This window comes from Perissodus microlepis, chromosome 1 (assembly GCF_051167445.1).
Source record: "Perissodus microlepis isolate ML-2025 ecotype Zambia chromosome 1, ASM5116744v1, whole genome shotgun sequence".
In the NCBI taxonomy this organism is placed as follows: Eukaryota; Metazoa; Chordata; class Actinopteri; order Cichliformes; family Cichlidae; genus Perissodus; species Perissodus microlepis.
In genome coordinates, this window is record NC_140461.1 from 26,608,753 (window position 1) to 26,632,684 (window position 23,932).

General features: G+C 41.7%; 2 protein-coding genes across 2 annotated transcripts; one reads left to right on the forward strand and one right to left on the reverse strand.

The window, feature by feature from the left end:
- Positions 1–1,043: 1,043 nt before the first annotated feature.
- LOC146393939 (serine protease 23-like) lies at positions 1,044–7,211 on the forward strand. Its single transcript, XM_084923562.1, has 2 exons — positions 1,044–1,360; positions 2,088–7,211. Exons 1-2 carry the CDS (start codon positions 1,332–1,334, stop codon positions 3,286–3,288), a joined length of 1,230 nt encoding a protein of 409 aa, XP_084779688.1. The 5' UTR covers positions 1,044–1,331; the 3' UTR covers positions 3,289–7,211.
- tmem39a (transmembrane protein 39A) lies at positions 4,408–22,347 on the reverse strand. Its single transcript, XM_084923459.1, has 9 exons — positions 22,044–22,347; positions 16,663–16,876; positions 14,740–14,962; positions 14,421–14,504; positions 14,138–14,292; positions 13,128–13,485; positions 12,818–13,005; positions 12,599–12,719; positions 4,408–7,211 (listed from the first exon to the last, which is right to left on the reverse strand). The coding sequence occupies exons 2-9, from the start codon at positions 16,773–16,775 to the stop codon at positions 6,972–6,974; spliced, it is 1,482 nt and encodes a 493-aa protein (XP_084779585.1). The 5' UTR covers positions 16,776–16,876; positions 22,044–22,347; the 3' UTR covers positions 4,408–6,971.
- Between the last annotated feature and the right edge of the window lie 1,585 nt (positions 22,348–23,932).

Sequence of the window (23,932 nt, forward strand, 5' to 3'; positions counted from 1 at the left end):
TTTTCTTAGCCAAGGAAGTAATTCTATCATTATGCACTTCAGATGTCTTCTGTGTCTTTTCAGGCATTTTTGGTGTTGCTGAGCTGGTCAGTGCATTCCTTCTTTTTAACAATGCACCAGATTGTTGATCGAGCCACTCCTAAAGTTTCTGCTATCTTACAGATTTATTTTTCATCACTTTGGATCTCAAATTTAAAATGACAGCAAATAGCTCTAAATTCAGTACTTTGAATTAACGTCTGCGTCAAAACTAAAAAAAAGAAATGGTGTCTTTGTTGAACAAATTATAAACCTAAGTGTAGTGAGTTTGCCTGTGGCCAGATTTTACCGATTTGATAGAATTGCAACCATGCACATGACTTTACATTTGGATATCAGACATTACTTTGTAGGCACCACGATAGATGTTGCAAGACAGATGGTCTCAACACCAAAAACAAAAAAAATATGGGTCAATGAGGGAAGTAGATAGCTAGATTCATTTTTTAAAAGTGCAATAAAAAAAAAATCTTTAGTGTGATTAAAGTTCAAACTCTTGAGGTGATCTCAACTGCACACCTGCTGAAGTAGGCAAAACTCTACAGTCTCTTTAGCAGATCATCTTCAGCAGCAGTTTGCATTTTGAGATCTTTATCATTTCAACAGCATTGCACTTATTTGCCAGATAGTTTTCCTCATAAGCAATTATTGATCAGAAACATTTTAATTGCTAATTCTTTGCATCTTGTTTTAAAGGGTCCACGATTTTCTCTTTCGGAGCACGTGCGTGTTTCGTGTTGGTGGGTTACTTTCTGAAAATGTCATTGTGTCACAGACTGTCTTTTTCTCTGTTTGATCATCGCTGCCAGAAATTCTACAGAATAAAATCGAGGTATTGATTATATTGAATCCAGATGCAGAAACGACGTGTGATACAAAAATACAGCACACACGCTTTTTTGGATTTGATTTTACGCGCAGCAGAAAGTTCGTAACGGTAACCCGCACCTGTGATAGAAAAAGTCACGTGACCGGGTGGTTACACTCCATCCGCATCGGATGTGACTGCTTGACTCCAGACAGGCAGGCAGGAGACCTGCCCCTCCTCCTGCAGCAGCAGCAGCGCGCAATGATTCAACGCGTCCGCTGTCGACTCCTTTTTGGATTCACGGCTCAGCAGCTGAGGTCTGCAGTTTCTGAGTGAAGAGCTGAGAGAAGAGCTGGTTTGCTTTCGCGGCAGGAGTTCTTCACCGCTTCACAGCTTCCATCGAGGGCGCTGTCTGCTCTGGTTTGAGGCGTTTTGCCCCTCTGTCGGTGTTCAGCCAACAGCTCACCTGCAGAGACTCCTGACAATGCCTCGCTCCCGGGCGGAGCTCCCCCGGTAAGCCACCTTTATGGCAGGTTTCACCCAGTTTATAGGAGGGTAGGGGGGCTGGGTGTGAACCGTGAAGAATCTCCATAGGGCGAGGTTGTAAAATAACGAAATAAACCTGTAAAGAAGAAGAATTGCCGCCGGCAATTAGAAAACCAGTGCTGAAAATAGATATTTAGAGTTCTGATTTTATGAGTTGAAAAAAAAGATTTTTTTTTTTAATCCAAGAGTCAGATATGGATTTTTTTTTTCTATCACCGTTCCTGACAGCAGTGTATCAAGTAGATGATCTGACGGGGGGGCAGAGAAAGGTTTGAGCGTGTTTAAAATACAAAATTGAGGCTTTTGTCACCCTAACCTATTTACAAGTAACAGAGCCTGTATTTAGTGCAGTAACAATGTTATTCCACCACTCTGGCAGGCTTAAGCCAATCCCTCAGGCCACTTTAGGAATTTTCCGTCCGAGCATAGTACAGCCTGATCTTTGCCCTTGTTCGTGGTATCGGCTGCATTTTTTTAAGTGGGAGATTGTGGCTGCCAGATTTCAGTGGAGTTAAAAATTCTTCAAGTTGAAAAAAAAAGAAACTCTCCCGGCTGTAGTGATGTAATCTGAAATGCATTCTAGATGTTGTTTTTAGTTATGTTTGCTGAGGGGTCCGAACGTCCGGTCACGGTATGATCAATTTTATCTTTTCATTGCAGCTGTTCACTCACCTCTCTTGCCTCTTATCCGCAGGTTGACCGGCCTCCTCGTTCTCCTTTTTCTTCTACCTGTTTTCCCGTTTTCCTCATCATCATCCTCCTCCTCTCACCCTCAGTGGGTCCTCCAGCGTATCCCTGTGGTCATCCCCCAGCACACGGAGGCTCGACCGGCCCCTCATTTTCTGTCTCAGGCCCGCTTGGATGTCACCTCCCCCTGTGACCCCGAATGCCACAAGAAGGCCCCTCATCCAAGCTACTGGGACCTGCGGAGTCTCCTGGCATATGAGACTCTCCACTCTAATGGTCGGCTCACTGAGACTGCCATTAGGATCTATGGCTACAACCCCAACTCTAACACCAGCCCAGCCTACTTAACTGGGTCCTCAGGCAAGGCTGAGAGGTCACATGTCAGAAGAAAGCGCCAGATCTTTGGCCACGATGGGCGATTTAGTATTGCTGGGCAGGACTTCTTGCTTAAATATCCATTCTCAGTGGCTGTCAAACTGTCCACTGGGTGTTCTGGTACACTGGTGGGAGACCGTCATGTTCTCACAGCTGCTCATTGTGTTCACGATGGTAAAAACTATGTGAAAGGAGCTCAGAGGCTCCGGGTTGGCTTTTTAAAACCTAAGCAACGAGACGCACAACAGTCTTCCTTCCACCTTCTCTCCAACTTCACCAACCATGTTGAAGGAGGTCCGAGTCCCTACGCACCACCTACCAGTGACATAATGAAGTTCCAGTGGATCAGAGCCAAGCGCACCCACGTTCCCAAAGGCTGGATAAAAGGGAATGCTAATGACATAGGAATGGACTATGACTATGCTTTGCTTGAACTCAAGAAACCCCACAAACGACGCCACATGAAGCTGGGAGTCAGCCCCCCTGCTCAGGGACTGCCTGGTCGCCGAGTCCACTTCTCAGGATTCGATAACGACCGGCCAGGACAGCTGGTGTATCGGTTCTGTCGTGCCGGCGAGGAGACCTCAGACCTGTTGTACCAGCACTGTGACGCTCAACCCGGGGCTAGCGGCTCGGGAGTCTACGCGCGGATGTGGGATGGTCGGCGCCGACGCTGGGAGCGGAAGGTGATAGGTGTGTTTTCCGGGCATCAGTGGGTGGAGCGACAAGGTGCGTCCCAGGAATTTAATGTAGCGGTGAGAATCACACCTCTGAAATATGCTCAGATCTGCTACTGGATAAAAGGAAACTTCATGGACTGTAGGGAGGGGTGAAAACAAAAACATGAGGACCACACAAGGGGTGTAAAACCACAGCCACAAATCCTTTTGGCATAACAGGAGCCACACTTTTCAACCCCACTGCCCGCAGCACTGATATGTTAACATAAATATGCCAATATCTACATGCAGACGAGACTCAGATCCAGTAATGACATGACAAACGGGCCACTTTAATTTGTGCCTTTGCTTAGTTTTTGATCATCACTAACATTTCTAAGATATCAAGAAAGTTTTTTTCTCCCTTTTAGAACATTTATCAGGATAACTAAGTTTTATTTGGACTCATTTAATCTGAAACATGGACTGATGGGGTGGGACCAGAGAAACTGTTTATCTAGACACTGCAGCATTTTAACTGAGCTAATACTAAAGATTGCACTGTTTTCTCTACTGAAATTTATATTTGTGAATGAATGTACAAGTCAGCTACCAAAGTTGCCAACTGTTTCCTTCCAAACCTCTCAGTGGAAACAGTAGTTATCTACAAGCATAGCATGCTTTATTTACAGTGGGAGGCGGGGTGGAAGCATTTTGCAGGGGTTGATATTTCAGGACTTTTGCAAGTCTGCAGATTACTTGGTAAATGAAGCAGTTTGTGGAGTGTTGTTTCTTATTGCCAAGCGCCATCTGCTGGCCACATAAGAACACTGCAGGTGTCCACATGAACATGATGGCAACCCAAGTTAGTTTAGGCCTACATAAGCACTTTTTACTTATTTGTGACGTTTCTGAAGAAACCAGAAATCTGGCAGATTTAATGAAATATATGCTTTGAAATAAGGCAAGTGTCTTCTATTTTTTTCCCAGTCCGCTCACAAGACAAATTAAAACAAACACAATGTTGGTTTGACAAGTTGTTTTTATTTCCAATTTCAAAAAAAAAAAAAAAAAAAAATTCAGAAATGCTGTGGGGAACCTGAACACTGTAAAAAGCCGAAATATGAGGACCAGCTCCTTTGACTTCTCCAGCACTGACATACTCAACGGGTTCAACACTGACTCTGAATGTGGAAACGTGGATATGTCATGTTTTTTTAAAACTATTTGAAGTAAATGAGCAACAAGTTGACTAAAATCGAGAGGGTAGAGCAGTAATAAATTTAGAATCTATTCATATCTCAATTCTTCAGCTTTTATTCAAAGCAGACTCTCCACAGAAGCGGGAGTTACAGAGTTAAATTGTGTCATTTCAGAATTACCCTGGGCAAATTAAAAGATGAGAGCCATTCAAAACTCATTTCAGCAATGGCGCTCAACTGAAGGCAACAGCACGGAGAAAGAAAAAAAAAATACCGATTCACATCAACAGCACAATTCAGCTGCAAGACTTTGCTACATTCAAGTGTAAAGTGACCACAAAGTATAAGCACCAAAGAAAGGGGAGACGTTTGCAGACAAACTAGAACATGTATGACATGTGAATTAGAGGATCTGTCAAACCTGTGTGCTCCACATGTACACTGGTTCATCTCAAAGGTAGTTTCCTCAACTATTTAACACTCAACCTGAAAGCAGATGGTAGCAATGTGAAAAAAAAAAATCCACTTTGTCAAACTAAAGTTTAATACTGCCTGAAGTTGCACACTGGCTGCAGACGGACGCTGGTGATGGAGAGGTGGAGGAACATAAAGGCAAAACTACTGACGGGTAAGGTGATGACCGCAAAGTGTAGCTACACAGAAAGGCAACAACAATGCAAGGCAACCTGTTTGTAACACCATTCCGGTAACTGAGAATACATGAAGTGGCACTGAGGTGGCTGTCTTTCCACACCCTGCGATTACTCATTCAGTCCCCACTGAAGTGTCACTATTAAACACCCTCTGCATTCAAACCTAAATGAGAGCATGGTGACAGTGACTTATTTGCAGTGGGTCAAGGGTGAGGATGAAGGATGTTCCAGTCCACAACAGACACAGACCTGATGTGATACAGTCCTATATCCCATCATACTTGAAACATTCAAGTGACTGGATGAACATTAAGTAACATGGTGTATTGTAGCCAGATTTCAGTGTGTGAAAGTGTGCTCAGGCATCACGCTCTCACAGCAGCAGCCTTTCTCACTTTAAGTACTGTACTTGGACTTTCATGAGTGCGCAGTGAGTTTAAGGATGCCAGACAAAAGATTTTCTGTCTGACGCTTGTGAGGTTGTTTTGAGACTGGTGCTGTTACTCCACCCTCCAGTTAGCCAGTGATACGAAGCAAGCAGATACTAACTGTGAAAACGTGGTTAGAAGCTGAATGAGAAGAACACGGCATTGTCTGCGGAGGCCGCGGATTGGAGTACCAACTGTGTTTTTCTTCCAGACTGCTCTCGAGTCAGTTTGCATGAACAGTTTATTGGACTTTGAGTAAAAAAATAACAGACTGAGACTTTGCTTAAAGGAATACTTACTCTTAGGAAATGTTCTCATCCTTTTACATTTAGATAATAAGATTCATATCACACTCTTGCCTCGATCGTAGCTTCAGCTGACTTTTTAACGTAGGTTTAAGTATTTATACAGTGGAACAGCCAATCCTGCACAAACCAAAAATCACTAAAATTACCTACAACGACCCCCTAAAGCTCATTAATATGAACATGTTTCACATGTACCGACTGGACAGATTTATTTTTACCCTTTTACTTTTGTTTCAATTAAATAAATAAATATTTAAAAAAAAAGTTTCACTCACAGGGAATCAGATTCTGCCATTATGTTAAAGCCATCTCAGAGATATAAACAAAAAGATGTCCTTTAGGGTCACTACAGAGGTTGCAGCAGTGGAAACAGTGATATATCTAACACGGACGCCTGTACAGGAGCCCTTGGTATTTAAATTTAAACACACTGGGAATCTTTAAGTGTTGCTTTTCTTTAGAGAGCTAACTTTGCAAAGGGACATTTAACCCAAATCATGAAAAATGGCCAATCCCCAAGTAAATAAAAACAAAAGGGGGAGGACAAAACACAAGCAGTCTACTAATGTGCATCTTTGTGACGGCAGAGACTTGTAGCAGAACAGCAGGATTTGACTCCTAGGTATGAAAAGGTACGGTAATCATTTGTCAGACTAGCCATTTTTCTTGCATTTGCTAATGTTAACTGATTGAGTGTCTAACTTTGATCAAAAGACAATAAGCACATTTCCCAAAAACCCCAAATTATTCCTTTTAGAGACGAAGAGGTGCACCAATACTGAAATGAAGGAATCGTGCTGATGCCCCCAAAAACGACTGGTTCCAGATTTAAGACTGAAGCAGAATAAAGGACAATCAGGACCCAAGCATGAAACCTCCCTCTGCTCTGAATCGAACGCCTGTTTTAACCGACTGTCAAAGGCAAAGTCTGCGCCGTCATTGGCCGCCTGCACTTAAAATATCTTTGGTGAAAAGTCACTTCCTGGCATTCCCTGACTTCCCTGTCACCTAGCAACAACATAACACAACATGCTAATGACATGAGCGTGGTAATGCCCGGTGTAACTCGAAATAGTATACAAAATAAAAATATTCTTTTAAATAGGTCTATATATAAACACTGCATTAAAAATTGAACCGTATCAAAACACAATTATGAGTTCACAGTCTGTCCCTTAATCTCCAAGCGCCTTCCACTTCCATCAGGCCTCCATCCGTCTCGCCTCCGCGTCCAGAGTTTGTAGGAGAGGTCTCGCCGTGTAGTCTTTACTGCGACTTGAGCCCCAAACTGTTGGAGGACAGAGGGTAGGAATAGGCTTTGCCCAGCACGATGCGGTCTCGGAGTAGTTTGAAGAGGACATAGTAGTTGCAGAAGAGAATAAGGCCCAGAGACAATGTGTGGTTCCAGCGCTCAGAGCGCAGCAGAGAGTATAACTGGTACAAAACCACGCTGGACTCGATCCAGATCAGCAGGTTCAAGATCCGCAGCGGCTTGTGGAACAGGAACTGGAAGCCAAACAGACACAAAGAACAGGGGGAAAAAATGACAGTGTGTCACAGATTTTAAAAAAATAAAATAAAAAATTCAATATGTGCAGTGGTTAGCGCTGCTGCCTCACAGCAAGAAAGTTCTGGGAACCAGCTGATGGGCTGGAGCCTTTCTGGTTGGAGTTCCCCTGTTAACACCGTGCCTGCACAGGTTTCCTCCCACACTCCAAAGACAGGAAGGTTAACTGTTAAATTTAAACTGGCTGCTCATGTGAATGTGAGAGAGTGTGGGTTTCTGTCAAAGTGTCCAGGATTGGCTATAGCTTTGTGGGGTGGGAAAGCAAAAACAAAAGAAAAGAAAAAAAGAGACTGAATAGAGTACACATGTATGGACACTTAGCAGGTTAGGGTGGCAGACAACTTGACCTGCTGTGGACTGTGGGAGACAGCCAGGGCACTCAGAGGGGGCGGCGGTAAATAAATACTCAGAAATGTTGGGCACAACCAGCCGCCGAGCAGCTTCCTAATCACTTCACCGCTGTGTGAATCCAGCTGTTTCAGGGAATCCCATTAAAGATCCCATCTTACTGCATGTTTTTCTTCTCCAATATCTGTTTAAAGACAATATCTGTGGTTGAGCAGCCACACAAATTTTGCCGCTGTGCTTGACCACAGGCTGATGATTTTTTGAAGCTTGGCTTCAGAGTCAGCGAAAAGTAAAGATGCTAGCTCAACTCTATCACTGAGTGAGAAGTGCCAGACATCAGCGCTTCTGTACCGGCAGTCTGAACACCATGCATTAGCCTCTGAGGAAACTCGTACTTTACTCACTTTATTCACTTGTTGCAGTAGTTTGTGTTTAGAAATGGGCCACGTGGAGCTCTGTTCTAAACATCTGGGGTGCAGACTCAGTGAAGAGCTACATGATGGACGCAGCAGTGATGTCAAATCTTGTTTTTGCTGACAGGTAAGAGCCCAAACCATCATTAGTGTTACTGTGGACCCTTCTGTCCGAACCATTCAAACAGCTTGATTTTCAAACCCCAGCCCAAACATTCATACCAGGGCTCGGTAACCTGCGGCTCTTTAGTCCTTATACTGCGGCTCCGCGTGGTTTGGGAAAATAAATTAGAAGTATTTAGCTGAAGTAGGGCTGCTCAATTAATCGAATTTTAATCACGATTACGATCTGGGCTTTCAACGATCATTAAAAATGACCGAGCCGATTATTAGCCCCTCCCTCGTGCTTTACTCTCGCGCTGCTCCGTGTGGCAAATCGAGCGCACCTCTCTGCATTTCGAACACGTGTCACAACAATTAGAGGACCCGAGGGAAGCTGGGAAAGCTAAGCAGAAGTTATTTGGAGAGGAGAGTGACTGCTGTTGGTTGAAAAGAGAGGTAAAAAAAAAAACTTCAGTGGTGTGGAAACATTATGGGTTCGCGGAGTCAGACGTGGATCAAGTAGACATAGTGTGTAAACTTTGCTACAGTGTCGTAGCTGCACCACAGAGCAACACTGCAAAGTTCACTAAACATAGATGTTTACATTTTTCATTTATTTTTTATATTGCAAACATTTGCACTGTTATCAGTATTTGCACACTATTTTATATTATTTTTTGACAATCTTTAAAGTCATTATTCAACACATTGTTATTGTTAAATAAATATCGTCAAATAATCGAGATCTCAATTTCAGTGAAAATAATCGTGATTATCATTTTTGCCATAATCGAGCAGCCCTAAGCTGAAGTGTATTTTATTTATGTTAGTTCTTTTTTAACTTGTAGTTCTAAATTGGAAGATTGTGATACTGAAATAAAAAAATAAAATTACATTCTATTATTTTTTCATCGCTTAAAATAAGCGTCACACTCGCGGAAGCCGGTATACCCGCCAAAACGCCGTGCATTTATCGAGACTTTCAACCCCAGGTAGGCCAATTATGGATCTTCGGATCCACATTATGTCAGCAGCTATTCTCCACCGTGAACTAGGTTAAAAAGAAACACCGCTCACGCCTCACAGATGACAGCTTACAGTCCTGCATAAAGATGAAAGCCCCGATTTGCAGACGATGTGCGCAGAGGTTTGGGACCAGAAGTCACGGCAGACCCGACGATGTTTCCATGAACATGCTTTTCAGTATCTCTTTATTGACCACTTTTCACACACGGTTGCTGACGCTTACAGCCGGCTGTAGCTTTTCAGCTCACAGCCCGACACACACCAACACAACAGCACAGATAGCACAGATGTAAAGACGGCGAGGCGTGATTGCGGGTGCCGCTCCGGTGCGTCTGCCTCCCCTGCAGCGGCGCTGCAGACCACGCCCTGCCACACACATTAACCAGGTAAAATACATATTTAATCAGAATTTTGCAAATATCTATTTTTCATTTTTTAGCAGCATAGTGCTTTTTTTGCCAATTATTTTTTAAAAGTCAGGTCAAGCCTCGAAAAGCCCAAAGGCGATATATCTGTTGTGAGCCACCACCCTTATATATAAGGGTGGTGGCTCACAACAGTTTTTCTTTGCTGGATCATTTTAGTTCAGTTTTCCTTTTGTTATATTTCTGTAAAAGTTCAAAATGTGTTAATTACATAAATAGGATGTAATTTTCTCTGTAGCACTTCATGGATTTCATAAGCAACACACCTTAGTTGTTCACACAAAGCATAAAGGTAAAAAAACAATATATACAGTGTTATCTTCATTTTAGATGTCAAAAAGTATTTGCGGCTCCCAGTGTTTTCTTTTGCGTGGAAACTGGGTCCAAATGGCTCTTTGGGTGTTAAAGGTTGCAGACCCCTGATTCATACCATGATCCCAACACGCTATATGGGCCTCTTATATAACATCTTATAATTTTCTCCAAAGCAGTGATTTGTATTTTCTGGAACAGTGGGACGACTTTAAAGAGGAGAGATTGCTGCTTTCCGGTTTTCCCGTCCTGTTTTGTCCTTGAATCCAGTATTTTGTGTTAATGATCTTTTTTTTTTTCAACTAAGTGCAAAAGTCTGTTAAAACCCCCAAAAATAAAAATACATGTAATACCGTCTCTATTGTTTGTTTGTTTTGTGCAACTTAAAATGTGGCACAAGTCATTTCTACCTGATGGATTGACTAAAAGAGTTTGTCATTAGAATTTATTCAGGTCTACTGTATTAAACAAACAGTTTTTAGAATATCGCTCTTAAATTCAGGACAATTGTGAGAACACGGCATCTCCTCAGGAGAAATTGTTGGTTTCAACAGCAAAAACAAACACAATTCTAATTTCGTCCACTCGGCAGAAACAAGTAGGAAAATCTCATTTTAATTGGTAAAGCTCTAATGTCCCGTTTCAATAAAGGCAGCATGAGGTTGTGCTTAATTTATGTGTACTGTGACCCATCCTTTCTCTTAGTTCCAAACACATCATCACTGCCCACACAAAAACACAAAGCCCAATCAGCTGATCAGAATTAAGGTCAGTTCACGCTCACACAAATACACAGAAAATAGCTCCAATACGGTAATTTACCTTGGCAACATGTAAATAAAGTGCTTGAATTCACTGGAGCTGAAAACGTTATACATACCAGTTATGTTTCTCCTAAAAGACATTGACTGAGTTAACACTAGACTAACCTGCTGAATGTTGATCATAATCACAGATCAAACAGAAGACTGCAAAAAATAATCACCAAGCAAACAATAACTGAAAAATTAGAGTTGAACCAATTTCAGATCTTCTCTTTGATCTATAACATGAAGTTTTGTACAAGAAATCAACACAAGTCAAAGTTTTTGTGAGGAAAGCGCCACCTCTTGGTGACACTCTGCAACTGAATTTTCATAATCAAACGTAAACACGCCCCAGTAGGAGGGAGGAGGTTTCCCAGGAATCATGAATAGGCTTGGGTGTGTCTGTACTAGAGATGGCACGATACCACTTTTTTTATGTCCGATACCGATATCATAAATTTGGATATCTGCCGATACCGATATGAATCCGATATAGTGTATTTTTTAATCAATAAAACGTTTTTTTAATATCTTGCTGCATTTTGTATAAGTTTACACTCAAGTTTAAATAAATAACAACACTAAAGCTATTCTGTTATACCTGTATGTAAAAAATACACTGCGCCCAAAATATTTCATAGTTCAGCAAAACCAATCAATCTAATAAACTTAAACCTGCTCCATCCTCCCTATTCTGGTATTTTAAAGAGTACTTAGCATAAATATTAAGCAACCTAAATAATAGGGTTGCAAACTCCCAGCAAAAAAAAAATAGGGAGCCACCCTCCACCTCATGATGCTTAATCGATGTAATCAAATTTAATTTGATGCAGGGGGAAAAATGCACAGAAATAAATTATTTTTCAAGAATAATTAAATAGATTCAACATCTTTCTTCAACAGAATTGCAGACTGCACAGATGGTATCTTCCCAAAGGAAAAAGTAGTATAGCTTACTAGGGTATATTACACTTAACAGTTACTATATACAGTAATGGACTACTATATATTTTACATCAGATTAAAGCTTTGGGTGTAAGATTCAGATAATTATTTATTAAAAGCTAGACATTTTAAATGAGAATAAGAAAGAAAAGTATGTCTTTGTGCCCCCTTTTCCCTGTTCATGCCCTATCGGCCCCCCTGGCTAAACTTTGCTAGATCCGCCCCTGCACAGTTACCAGCTACGTAGAAAAAGATCCTGGTGTAGAAAGTAATATTAAATAAATTCTAACAACAGCTTATCAAGCTTAATAGTGCTGCTGTTGTTCAACCACTGGTTTCCTCTTTCTGGTGAGAAGTGGGCCAAAAACTAAGAAGAGAGACGGACTCACGACAGAAAAGCCGATCAGCTGATCATTAAGCAGTTTCACGATTGAAGTAGCAGCAGGAGAGAGAGAGAGAGAGAGAGAGAGAGAGAGGCAGTCCCTCCATATATCGGTTGTTAAGCTTAACGCTAAAATGCTTTACAAACATTCAGAGATGAACTTACACACTTGCTTTACTTCTCTCTGGGAAAACTTCCTCGGAGATGAAATGCTGGTTTGGTAGGGAAGCTACAAATACACACAGCCGCTCTATCACGTGATGCATACTGCTGCGACGTGCTAGGTTATGAGCCGAGTTACGCCGTGTAGCAAGTTTTGTGAGGTGCTTTTTTGATATTTAATGGATCGGATTACATTTTTTATTTCTCGCCGATATCCGATCCAGTAATTTGGGTCAGTATCGGACCGATACCGATACGTAATATCGGATCGGTCCATCTCTAGTCTGTACCTAAACCTGCCTTCAGTGGCGATAAGCTAGTACTCTTGTAATGCTTGCAAGTAATCAAATACTGCTGCAAGAGGGACACTGCACAGAGCAGTGACTACATAATAATAATACTCACATAAAATCTTGCATGGGAAACATCAGAGGGGAGAGCCACATTATAGGGACCGACCGCCTTATACAGACTTCGACTATGTCGTACTAACACCCCCTGAGGCCAAATGGTGCTTTCTGACCACCTGCAAAACATTAACACCACAGTTATACATAACCTATTAAATAGACATTTCTAAACTTCTCTAAGTACACCAGAGTGTGCGCACACTGGGCCACTCACATGTGTTGAGGTGCGTTACTGTATGAGCCGTGCTCCAGCTTCTGCCAGCGGCCGAGGTGAGCCGCCGAGCGATGAAGCAGGTCGCAGTAACTGGGGGGCAGCAGCTGGCTCATCAGCATCACGAATGCATTGATCCACACCATGATGAGATGCTCACATGACCAGCGCATGTCATAGTACTGGGTGCTCTGTAGGAGTAAGAAGAATGAGTAAGAAACCAGAAGCAACCAGAAGCAACCAGAAGCAACCCTACACACCGCGAAAGGTCGGGAATTTATGACAGAGAAAGAGACGCAAGTGAAACACCCACCTCAACAAAGCAGAGGGGCAGAAAGGCTACGTAGTAAGCGCTGAAGAGCGAGTTGAAAAGCACTTCCTTGATTCGCCGGTTGAAGTCGCTCTTCAGCTCCTCCACCTCTGCTCGAATCAGCTCTGGTGTGTGAGAGTGTGTGGGTGGCGGGCAGGTGTGTGTGGGCATGTGTGGGGGGCTGGAAAACTGCTCTCTGAGGTTCTCTCGTAACAGGAAGAGGAAGTCGCGTGGTCGGAAGAAGGGGGTTTCTGTTAGGTCGGTCTGCTGGTGGTCAGCTGTGTAATCGCAGTCGGCTGGTGCCGCCTGGCTTTTCCCTCCCTCTTGATGGAAACAGCAGAGTGGGACATAAACACCGAATCTGGGGATGAAAAATAAATAAACGACACAAAAGCATTTTTTACCTTCAGATGAGGATGGAATGAAAATTGAGATGGTAAATACAATGTCTACATAAACTTACAGCTATCTGAACCATTTCTGGTTAATGGCTAGAAAATGTGTACTAGCTAAATTATTCCTTTTCCAATGCTTTTAAGTTCAGGATTTTTCCCACTGCTGCAGCCATAAACCGTGTATGCGAGCAAGGTTTTTACTTTTACACAGTCCCATCAGAAAAATGTCTTTTAGAATTTGATGCCACAGCAAGCAGGAAAAAAAGACAATTTAAGTCCTGCTGACAGATGTTCATTTGACAGTTGTGGCAACCATTTGTGGGAAGCACTTCAGATAAAGCGCTTATCAGATCACCACACAACCTGTGCACATTTTTTACAATACTTCATTCAGGAGCTGCACAGCCCAGTTTCTGTTATTTCTTATAAAGCAACTGACTCTTATTCCAAATATAAAAATTATCCCCATTTTTAACAATTTGCTTGCATTGCGCCTCTGATAGCAGACTTTAACTGCTTCACTCCAGATAATTCAAAACACTTAGAAATACTTTGCTTTGAGACAAATTATTCAGTGGTAGACTGGCCTTTAGAGAGTGAAGTGGACCAAACACTCACGGATATCCCAGGAAGAGGAGGTTAAGAACAGAGTTTTCCTTGTAGAGGTTGACCAGCGTCCAGCACAGCACCCAGCCGCACAGGGTCAGCAGGCTGAGTCGAGCTGCGATTAGAAGCACGTAGCGCAGCAGAGACCCCCCGCTGCACTGAGACACCTGGGCGAGACAGAAGCAGAACAACACGCTGTTATGAGAAAGAGCACGGCAGCCACACTGACATCATGAGGGATCAGGTCCCTACAGTGTGCTTGCTGACTGCTTACAGAGATAGAATCTGTGTTTACCTCAGAAACAATTGTCCAAACAAGCCTCCTGGCCAGCATTACTGTGATGAAGATAGCCAGGTGGTAGTCCATTAAATGAAAGTTCTGTTGTGGGAAGATAAAAAGATAGGGGTTTGTTTCTCCACAGAGAAATTGTTGCTTATTAAATTAAACCTCTTAATAAGAAAGTGGTATGTTATGAGTTGGGGAAAGACAGCAACATATTGATGCAGTTTTACTTACAGTTTTAAAACTGTAATAAACGAAAACTGAAATGATGACCTATTTTTTAGGACTACTGAGGGAACTGGTGGGAAAAGAGTGTGTTAAGTGTTCTTACGAGCGAGGTAGAGGCAGCAGGGTGGCTGTATGGGTACCACCACACGGTCCTGTAGATGTTTATGTATTGGACAAACAAGGCCACCAGCAAATAGAGAAAAAGCAGGAACTCAAACAGCAGACTGCTGTCCAATGGCAGCTCGGGGATCCTCGAGTGACGCACCGGCTCCGGAGTAATGAGGGCTGAGATGGGTGGAGCAGATAGACCCAGCGTGTTACTGCTCCTGGAGGGAAAAAGAGAAAAAAGAAAGCACGCAACACAGGGAGAGAGAGAGAGAGAGAAATATAAATACTCAAACACATCTGGGTGTGTGATTAAAAATGTGACACCTACTGCAAGGTGTGTATGCAAACAAAGTGGGATGTGGAGACTAGTCTACAACACCCTGGCAACAAGTGGTTGCTTTTTTTGGCTGCAGCCAGGTGAACTCATTCCTTGTAACCTCCTTCTGATCACCAACTAGTCGGGGGTAGGGATGGGTATCGAAAAAAAACAGTTCCCACTGTTTCAATTCCTTGGAATTGTTTGCCATTTTTGCAAACGATTCCCTTATCGATTCCAGTCGCCCCGAATGACATCACCACGTTGCGGAGCGTCATTTACCTGGCAGGAAACACGGCGCCTAAGCGGCTCAAACGCTCAAAAGTTTGATTATACTTTACGATAACGGATGACAACAGGGCAACTTGCAATACTTGCAAAGTAGATATTTAATTTAAGGGAGGAGACACTACGAATATGCAAAAGCATTTGCTCACAAAACACACGATGACCTTAAATGAATGTCATGTTTTTAATTCCGCTCCGGACTCGTGAATCTCAACCCAGCAGCAGCGGTAACGTTTGCACGTCCTCTCCTGTTAATGCGGCAGGTAAATAATCAACTAACAGTGCATATTATGTTAGCGCGATCTGCCTTATTACAAAACCTGCCATTACTGTGCATTTAGGTGACCATGATGAGAGAGACAGACGGAGTCTGGCTGGCTCAGATGCTGGCAGTTCTCGCTGCAGTCTACCGGTAGCGTCTCCTTTCAGGCCAGGATAGACGAATGTCACCGAGCAGTGACTAACTTTGTGGTAAAAGGCTTGCACCCATTTGCCACAGCAGATGCCCCCAATTTTCAGTACGTGAATGTGTTTAATTGTAGGCAGGGACATTACTGGATATTCTTGTGTAATTGCTACAGAATAATTTATGTTATACTTTGTTATTGCTACAGAAGAATATTTATTTTATTATTTTACATTTACAATTTTTTTCCTGGGGACCCTGTAACACCCCATCGAAGAGCCGTAGGCTGGATCTCTTAAGATCTCACTGCTGGGTTTGTAAGGCCATGTTACTCCTAAATTTCTATCTTGTTCAAAGAGAAGATATAAAACAAAGTTCTAAGCTAATCGATCTTAGTGTTCTCCTTTTTTAAAAAGAATTGATAAGAGAATCGATAAAGAATCGAATTGTTAAACAGAATCGAAAATGGAATCGGAATCGTGAAAATCTTATCAATACCCATCCCTAGTCGGGGGGAAACAATCCAAGATCCTTTAAGTTGATCATTGGTTTGTCTGCATTACAACAAATGTTTTGCTCAAAGCACAATAATAGCAAACGTACAAAAATAACAGTTGCAGTGAATTTCTGAATCTAAATTTGACCTTCAAAATTATTCTTTAGTGGCCTTGTAAAGAAGCTGCCAGTGGCCAATGTTCATGTGCATCACAGGTTAAAAGACAGTGTGATGATTCATAATAAATGTCACCTCACACAGAAAGTTGACATAATACAAGAAAAAGAAGTTCTATATTGTGAATTGGCTCAGAATTTCTCAATCAGTCCATTCCTGCTTTAAATACCTTAATGAATCAAAACGTCTTTATTACTGCATCTTGACAGCACTGAGAGGCTCTCTGTGTACATACCTGTTCCTGAGGCCTGTACCATTCCCGACGTTTCCTCCGACCAGAGTCTGCAGGGACGGCAGAGCGGAGCGACTTAGCTGCTGTCTGCTGGGACCCCTGCGACCTCCTGGCATGGTCGCCTATTACTGTGGCAACCAAGGGCAGAGCCCACCAACCAAAAGCCACTGGGACTTCCCCCTTCCTCCTCAGTGAGCCACCATGTACTGCCAGGCCACTGTGAACCAAACCAAAAGAGAAGACAACGTTTCATAAGACAAGACAGATTATGAAAAACCCACAGCACACCATTCAAACTGAACTGACAAAAACCCAAAGCCCTCTACTCGGCGAGAACGGAGCTTTGTCATTTTTTTTGTTAAATCATTTTAATTGTATGTAACTGTTTTCAGAATGAAAGGCAACTTCAACAAGAGTTTACAAGCTTATCAAAGCTGCTGTGTTTGATACAACTAGCACATTACTATGTAATGTCAATCATATTTGAACTATACTTGAAATAATCTGTTAAAGCCTAAGAGGGATAATAAACAAGGTTGTCTTCATTCACATATAAAACACAGGTCCTCTGTGCCATCTTATCTACAATAAGCGAAATTTCTTTGGAATGTTGTGAGGATAGTTTCTAGCTGCTCTTTTAACTCACAACCTTATTTAAATGACAGAAATGGAACAGACAAATTATCTGACACACTTTCGATTACAACACAGTGAAAGTTCCACCACAAACTGCAGCCACTCAAATGAGCTCACAATTTTTTTATTGAATGATAAAAAAAAAAAAAAAAAAGTAAAACAGAGGTTAAGACTTATAGTAGGGCTGCTGAATTGCTTTAACCTTGGTTTGCCTAATATACTAATATACACACATACAGAGTCATCTGCACAGAAAACAGCACACATGCTCTGCAGTCTGCAACTCTTGTCGGCACTACCTAGTAGTAAAAATGTAAATGTCTTACTCAGCTGGATAAGCCTTCAAAGGGAGTTTAACTAGTGCAAAGTCTGTGTGAGGTCCCACTGATCATCCATGTGAGGACAGAGCAGGTAAAAGTCCTGTGAATCCACAGCAAGTGTCCTCCTGCACGTTCTACTTACATGCTTTGTGTAGGATGTGGGAAAAAACAAAAAAAACTTTAGATGACTTCTCGATTCGAATTTTGAGATGCTGCCCATTTCATCTCCAGTCTATGTAAAAGCGGCTATAGAAATAGACACAGAGATCCCCTTTATCTTTTCAGAGGCTACACTCTCCTGTCAAACTCCCTGTTAAGCAAGGCAAAAAGACCCGTCATTGCTCTCCGACTGCACAGACAAGAAAACCTGAACGTAAGCAGTTGGGCATGCTTACGCTGATTTTGGGAAACAAATGCCCAGAGGCGTTTACAGAGGGATTTTTAAGTGTCTTCATGCCAAAGAATTCAAATGCTAACACACCTCTGAGGGTGTGTGCAAACGTGTTTAGTGAGACTGATATACACCGAAAATGACAACCTGCCAGACAAAACCTGCTCTCTGCTCCTTTAGAGAACACAAACAAATGTCCCCATGCTTACTCATATCTGGCCTAATTCACAGACTGTTACTGATTACACCTGAGCTTTTTCTATCAAGGTGCCCGATGAGCTGTGGTAATAGGTCAGCTAGCTGATCCTCTGCAGCACACATTTATAAAACAGAAGTCCACAGATACACAGCTTATTTTAAATTTAAAGTTTAAACGGTTCCATATTTAAAGGATTAAAATCTTAAGTGGGAGCACGCAAGAGTCACTTTTTGTTTTGTTTGTCTGTTTTTTTTTTAAAGTGCATGTCTGCACGAGTGTGTGTGTTTTAAAAACAATTTCACAATTGTTTTCCACAAATCTCCAAGACCTCTGAAGTCATGTCAACCAAAGAGTAGTAGCCTTACAGATATTCAGTTTATGGCACATTTAAAACAGTAAACAGGTCACATACAAAAAGTTGTAACTGGTTCATTTTTATAAATATTAAATAAATATTTGAATACACTTGTGTTTAACTAGCAATTAGGTGACTGGATGATTAACAAGTATAAGTGAGGTTTTTTTTTGTTGTTGTTGTTTTAAATCAGTGCATTGCTGAGCTTACTGGTCAGGTAAACACAATAACTTTGATTTCTCAAATGTGCTTTATTTTCATTGTAAATTAATTGTTCTAGCCTTTCTGTGCTTGCTCAAAAAAACTGATGCAATGAGACAATTTTTAAAAATCTGATCATTTTATTTCATGATTTTAACACTGATTGTGTTAATCGGACATTACGTCTTTATCTGAGCTGGAGGTTGAGCTAAACGATTCTAATAGCAACTCTTGACAGTGATATGTGACACATGTACATAGGGCTCTTCGATATAACGATATATATCGGATGACGATATAAAAACGTCTTATCGTTTCATTTTACGCTATCGTTTGTTTCGTGTTGTCGCAAAATAAACTGTTTACGGCAATATTTTTTCATCGTTCTGATGGTCACTGTAGTGGCTATATTAATTTCTCTCTTTCTCTTATATGTAATATAACCACACTACTGACGGACAAGCGCCTGTTTTTATGCTTTGTCGTTAGCAACAGCTACAGTAACACCTTCGCGTGTCCGCTTGTTTATGTTCCACATAAACCTTTCACAATAAAGCTCAAGAGCCTGTTGAGACTTTTCAAAATAAACTGAATTACGTGAAAGAGCAGATTATTTACGGATGAGAAGTAAAAAAAGAGCCGCCAGGTGCTAAAAAATAAACCTTAGACTCAAACGTTAGAACAGGCAACCCGCAGCACGCCGTGTAATAAATACAAAGAAAACGGTGGCCGTTACAACTTATGTCTAAAAATGTATCGTTTCATGCATCGGTTAAAACACTCGACTCCGGGTAAAGGACGCGCAGCTGGAAACACTTCACGCAAGTCGAGCTGCCCGAGATTCACAGAATTTACAGAAAATGTTACATTTTTGTGATTTATATCGTTATCGGGATGATAGAATTCTTATATCGGGATATGAGATTTTGGTCATATCGCACAGCCCTACATGTACAAGTTTTTGGACAGCAGCCAGTTGAATAAAGTAAATTTAGTTCAGTCGGACGTCTGAAAATATCAAACTATGGGAGTTTAGAGTTGAAACGATGACAGGTTTTTACAGACCGGATGCATAAAATCTGTGCAAATGTGTCCTGTGTTACAAATACTTTTCAGACTCACCTATTCTTAATGGAGACGTTCACACTAACCAACAGTAGCAATTTATATGTAGTAAAGTGTAATAAGTGCAATAAAATCATGTATATTATATAAAAGAAAAGGGGATTCAATGTAAGACACTTTTAACAGCTCAATAATTGAAATAATTTGTAGTCAGTTCCAGATTTTTAAGAATTTGCTGCTGTTTTATCTCGTGATTACTAGTCACTTTATTAGGTACACCTTACTAGCACTGGGTTGGACACTCCTTTGCCTTCACAACTGACATAATTCTTCATGGCACAGATTGAACAAGGTGCTGGAGAGATTCAGATTTTGATCCATACTGACATGACAGCATCACATAGCTGCTCCAGATTTGTCTGCTGAACATCCATAATGCAAATCTTCCTTTCTACTACGTTCCAAAGATGCTCAACTGGACTGAGATTTGGAGACTGTGGAGATCATTTGTGCACAGTGAACTCAATGTGATCAGAAGATGGCTAAACTGTGATCATAAAGGCATACACAAGTTCAGCAACAATACTCAGCTGGTTCTAAAAGGCCCGAAGTACAGCAAGAAAATACCCTACACACCATTACACATCAGTTTCCTATTTTTAGCTGACAGAAACAGCACCTAGTGTGGTATTCTGCCACCATAGCCCATCTGCTTCAAGGTTGGAGGTGTTCAGAGATGCTCTTCTGTACATCTTGGTTGGAGCAAGCTGTTGTTTTAAGTTACTGTTGCCTTCCTATCAGCTCAAAGCAGTTTGGCCATTCTCCACTCTTGGCATCTTTCACAAGAAAACTGCCACTCACTAGAAAGTTTCTATTCTTCTGACCATTTTCTGTAAACCATAGAGATGGTTATGAGGAAAAATCCCAGTAGATTAGCAGTTTCTCCATTGCTGTCTGGCACAACCATGCTACTTTCATCATCACCTTTGTTCCTCATTCTGATGGTTTGAACTTCAGCAGGTCGTCTCGATCATATCTACACAACTAAATGCACAGAGTTACCACCCTGTGACTGACTGCTTAGATTTTTTGATTAAATATCTGAGTGATTAGATATTTCTGTTGACAAGGAGTTGAACAGGTGTTCCTAATGAAGCGGCCAGTGAGAGCATACATATGATTCTGAGGGTTTCAGCGTTTTGTTTTTCCTTCTTCTGTCAAAGGTATGGTGGCATTTATGAGTAGAAAACAGGCTGGGCATATGTGTGAGCCTGTTCACTCACCATTATAGATATACTGTAAAACATGAAACGCATACTAAAAACTAAAATAATGATAACCTACAATAAAAAGAGACACTTGAAACTTTTTCCCCATTATTTTCTTGTTTGCTTGTTGCAGGGCTGCAAACAACAGAACATACAAACCCCCAGGAAGTGTAGCTACAACTCAAATCCTTGTCACTCTCATTACATAGATTCTTATGATTACCCAGTGACTTAAAACACACACACACACACGCCAAGAACGTAGTTTCTCATCAACCAGTGACAGACTTCTTAACCAAACATAAACCAGAGCCAGATAAGCAGCAGCCTCTATGTATACCAACATTTCCTTTATGCTGATGGAGCTTGTGAAACATGATGGAAAAGATAAAACAGCTTGCTCACAGGCCACTGTGCGGCATCAATATCGAGCACTGGAGCTGACTGTACAAACAGGAAACCGACGTTAACTCACGCACACGCGACTCAAACAGAGCGCAGGGACGCAAGATGACAACTCGGAAAAAAAGAAGCCAAAAGTGAAAACGGGAACTGAGGCGTACAGAAATGAACTACAATGAAGGGATTGCAGGATGGTGTTTAGCAATTTTGTGGAAGTGCAACGTGTTTCTTACTTTAAGCGCGACTCCTTATCATTGTGAAATGCTTTTGTTGCACTCTGCAGAACATTTTGTGAGAGGGTGTTTTGGGTTTTTATTTTTTTGTTCTTCTTGGGGGGTGTTAAGGGGGGGTGTTAGACTTGCTAAGACGTGCACTGAAAGCTGCTCGTCTGGATCATGACATCAGGCGGCGTTGTCTTTTTTTTAAGACTGCGGAAACTTGGGAGCGCACTTTAAAAGGAGCGCTAAAAACGGACACACGCAATAGCTTTTAGCTCGGTGGCAAACGTGGACAGTTTGAAAGCTGTGTAAAAGCCGTCGTTACTCACAAAACATCGACAACATGCGGGCGGCTGAGCTGGACGAGGATGCATCAGTCAGTTGTGCGGCGAGTCCGGGCAGTACCAAGCATTTCTCCGCCTTTCAGCTTCAATTCCCTGGACTGAGCTGCTGTGGCGACGAGCTACAGCGGCGAGGGCGACACTGGGGGGGTCGCCTTTTCTCAGGGTGAGAGCACTAAACGCCTCAAAAAGTTAGCCCTGGGCTGGAAGAGCAACAGTGTAAATGCGTTGCACAGAGACCGACGTGGCAAACCCGCACCGCCTCTGCGCGTGTCGTCATCAGCGCGCGACTAAAGCAAGCTGCACAGTCGCAGTTTGATTTTAAAAAAAAACTTACAAAAAAGCTGATCTGGAGTCAGTGCATCGTTTTTTCATCTTTTATTCTTAGTGATCATCTCAATGCTGCACTTCACTCATGTACTGTACTATCAGAACATTTTGCATGCACATGATTTTACTGCCCATACTGTTGTTTGTAGTGACAAACTATTCAGCAGTCTCTCCTACTGCCCTACAATGGTAAAATACATAAATAACAATAATAATAATAAATTATGGAATTGCGATTGAAGATAAAATTTCAAAAGAGAAAAAGAAAGAAAAAAAATCGAGATTAAATATCATATCTTTCTAAGAATGTAATTCATATTCACCATAATAAAAGTAATTTAAGTGACTTTGAACAATACGTCTTTTTGCTGGCACCACATTACTTTTTAATGTTTTTTGCATAATTATGTGTGTGCAATTTCTTTAGCGCAGTATTTCAGAAACTGCTTATCTACTGGGATTTGCCCACACAAACATCTCAAGGGTTTACAGAGAGTGGTTTCAAAAAAGAGAAAATATCCAGTGACCAGCAGTTCTCTGGGTGAAAATGCTTTGTTGATGTCAGAGGAGAATGGCCAGACTGCTTTGAGGAGGCAACAATGGTTGAAAGAGCCAGTTGTTCCAACCAAGGTATGCAGAAAAGCATCTCTGCATCACCAGGTGTGGTCTTCTGCCTGTACACAGCAGTAGAAGATCACACCTGGTACCACCCCTGTCAGCTAAGAACAGGTAATTCAGGCTACAGTTCACTAAGGCTCACCAAAACTGGACAAGAGAAGATTGTAAAATTGTTGCCTGGTCTGAAGTTTTTGTTTTGTTTTGAATTTCTGCATAGACAACTAAATGTTAGGAGAATTTAGCATAAACAACATGAAACATAAATCCATCCTGCCTTGCATCAGTGCTTCAGGCTAATAACGGTCTAGTGGTGTAGGATATTTTCTTGGCACACTTTGGACCTCTTGGACTCAGCATTGTTTAAATACTACAGCTTGCCTGAGTATTGTTTGTGACCATGTTCGTTCTTTTATGACCACACAGTGCCCATCTTCTAATGGCTGTTTGCAGCAGGACAACATGTCATGTCACAAAGTTCAAATCATCTGAAATGAGTTTACTGAACATGAAAATGAGTTATCTGTACTCCTTCACAGTCAAAAGATCCCAATCCAGTAGAGCACCTGTTGGAGGGGGTAGAACAAAAGAGTCTCATCTTAGATGGGCAGCTAACAAATCTGCAGCAACTGTGTGATCCTGTCATGTCAGTATGGAGCAAAATCTCAGAGGAATGTTTCCAGCTCCTTTCTGAATATATGCTATGAAGAATTAAGTCAGCTCTGAAGTCACAAGGGGATTCAACCCATTACTAGCCAGATGTAACTGGTAAATTGGCTGGTAAGTGTACAACAAGAGCATCAAGTGATAAACAGTATTTGAGAAACCACTGTGTGGCTGCATTAGGGCATGCTGCTGAAACAGTGATAATGATAGTGCATTGAGAAGTGCTGTTTGTGTTTGCCTCATTAACAGAAGCAGGTATAATTAGC

Excerpts from the sequence above, each read along its gene's own strand:
- tmem39a (XM_084923459.1), bottom strand. The coding sequence starts at position 16,775 with ATGCCAGGAGGTCGCAGGGGTCCCAGCAGACAGCAGCTAAGTCGCTCC. Across the intron at positions 12,720-12,817 it reads AGTAACGCACCTCAACACAT|GTGGTCAGAAAGCACCATTT; the intron begins GTGAGTGGCCCA and ends AATGTTTTGCAG. Across the intron at positions 7,212-12,598 it reads TTTCCCATGCAAGATTTTAT|TTCCTGTTCCACAAGCCGCT; the intron begins GTGAGTATTATT and ends TTTGGCTTCCAG.
- LOC146393939 (XM_084923562.1), top strand. The coding sequence starts at position 1,332 with ATGCCTCGCTCCCGGGCGGAGCTCCCCCG. Across the intron at positions 1,361-2,087 it reads TCCCGGGCGGAGCTCCCCCG|GTTGACCGGCCTCCTCGTTC; the intron begins GTAAGCCACCTT and ends TCTTATCCGCAG.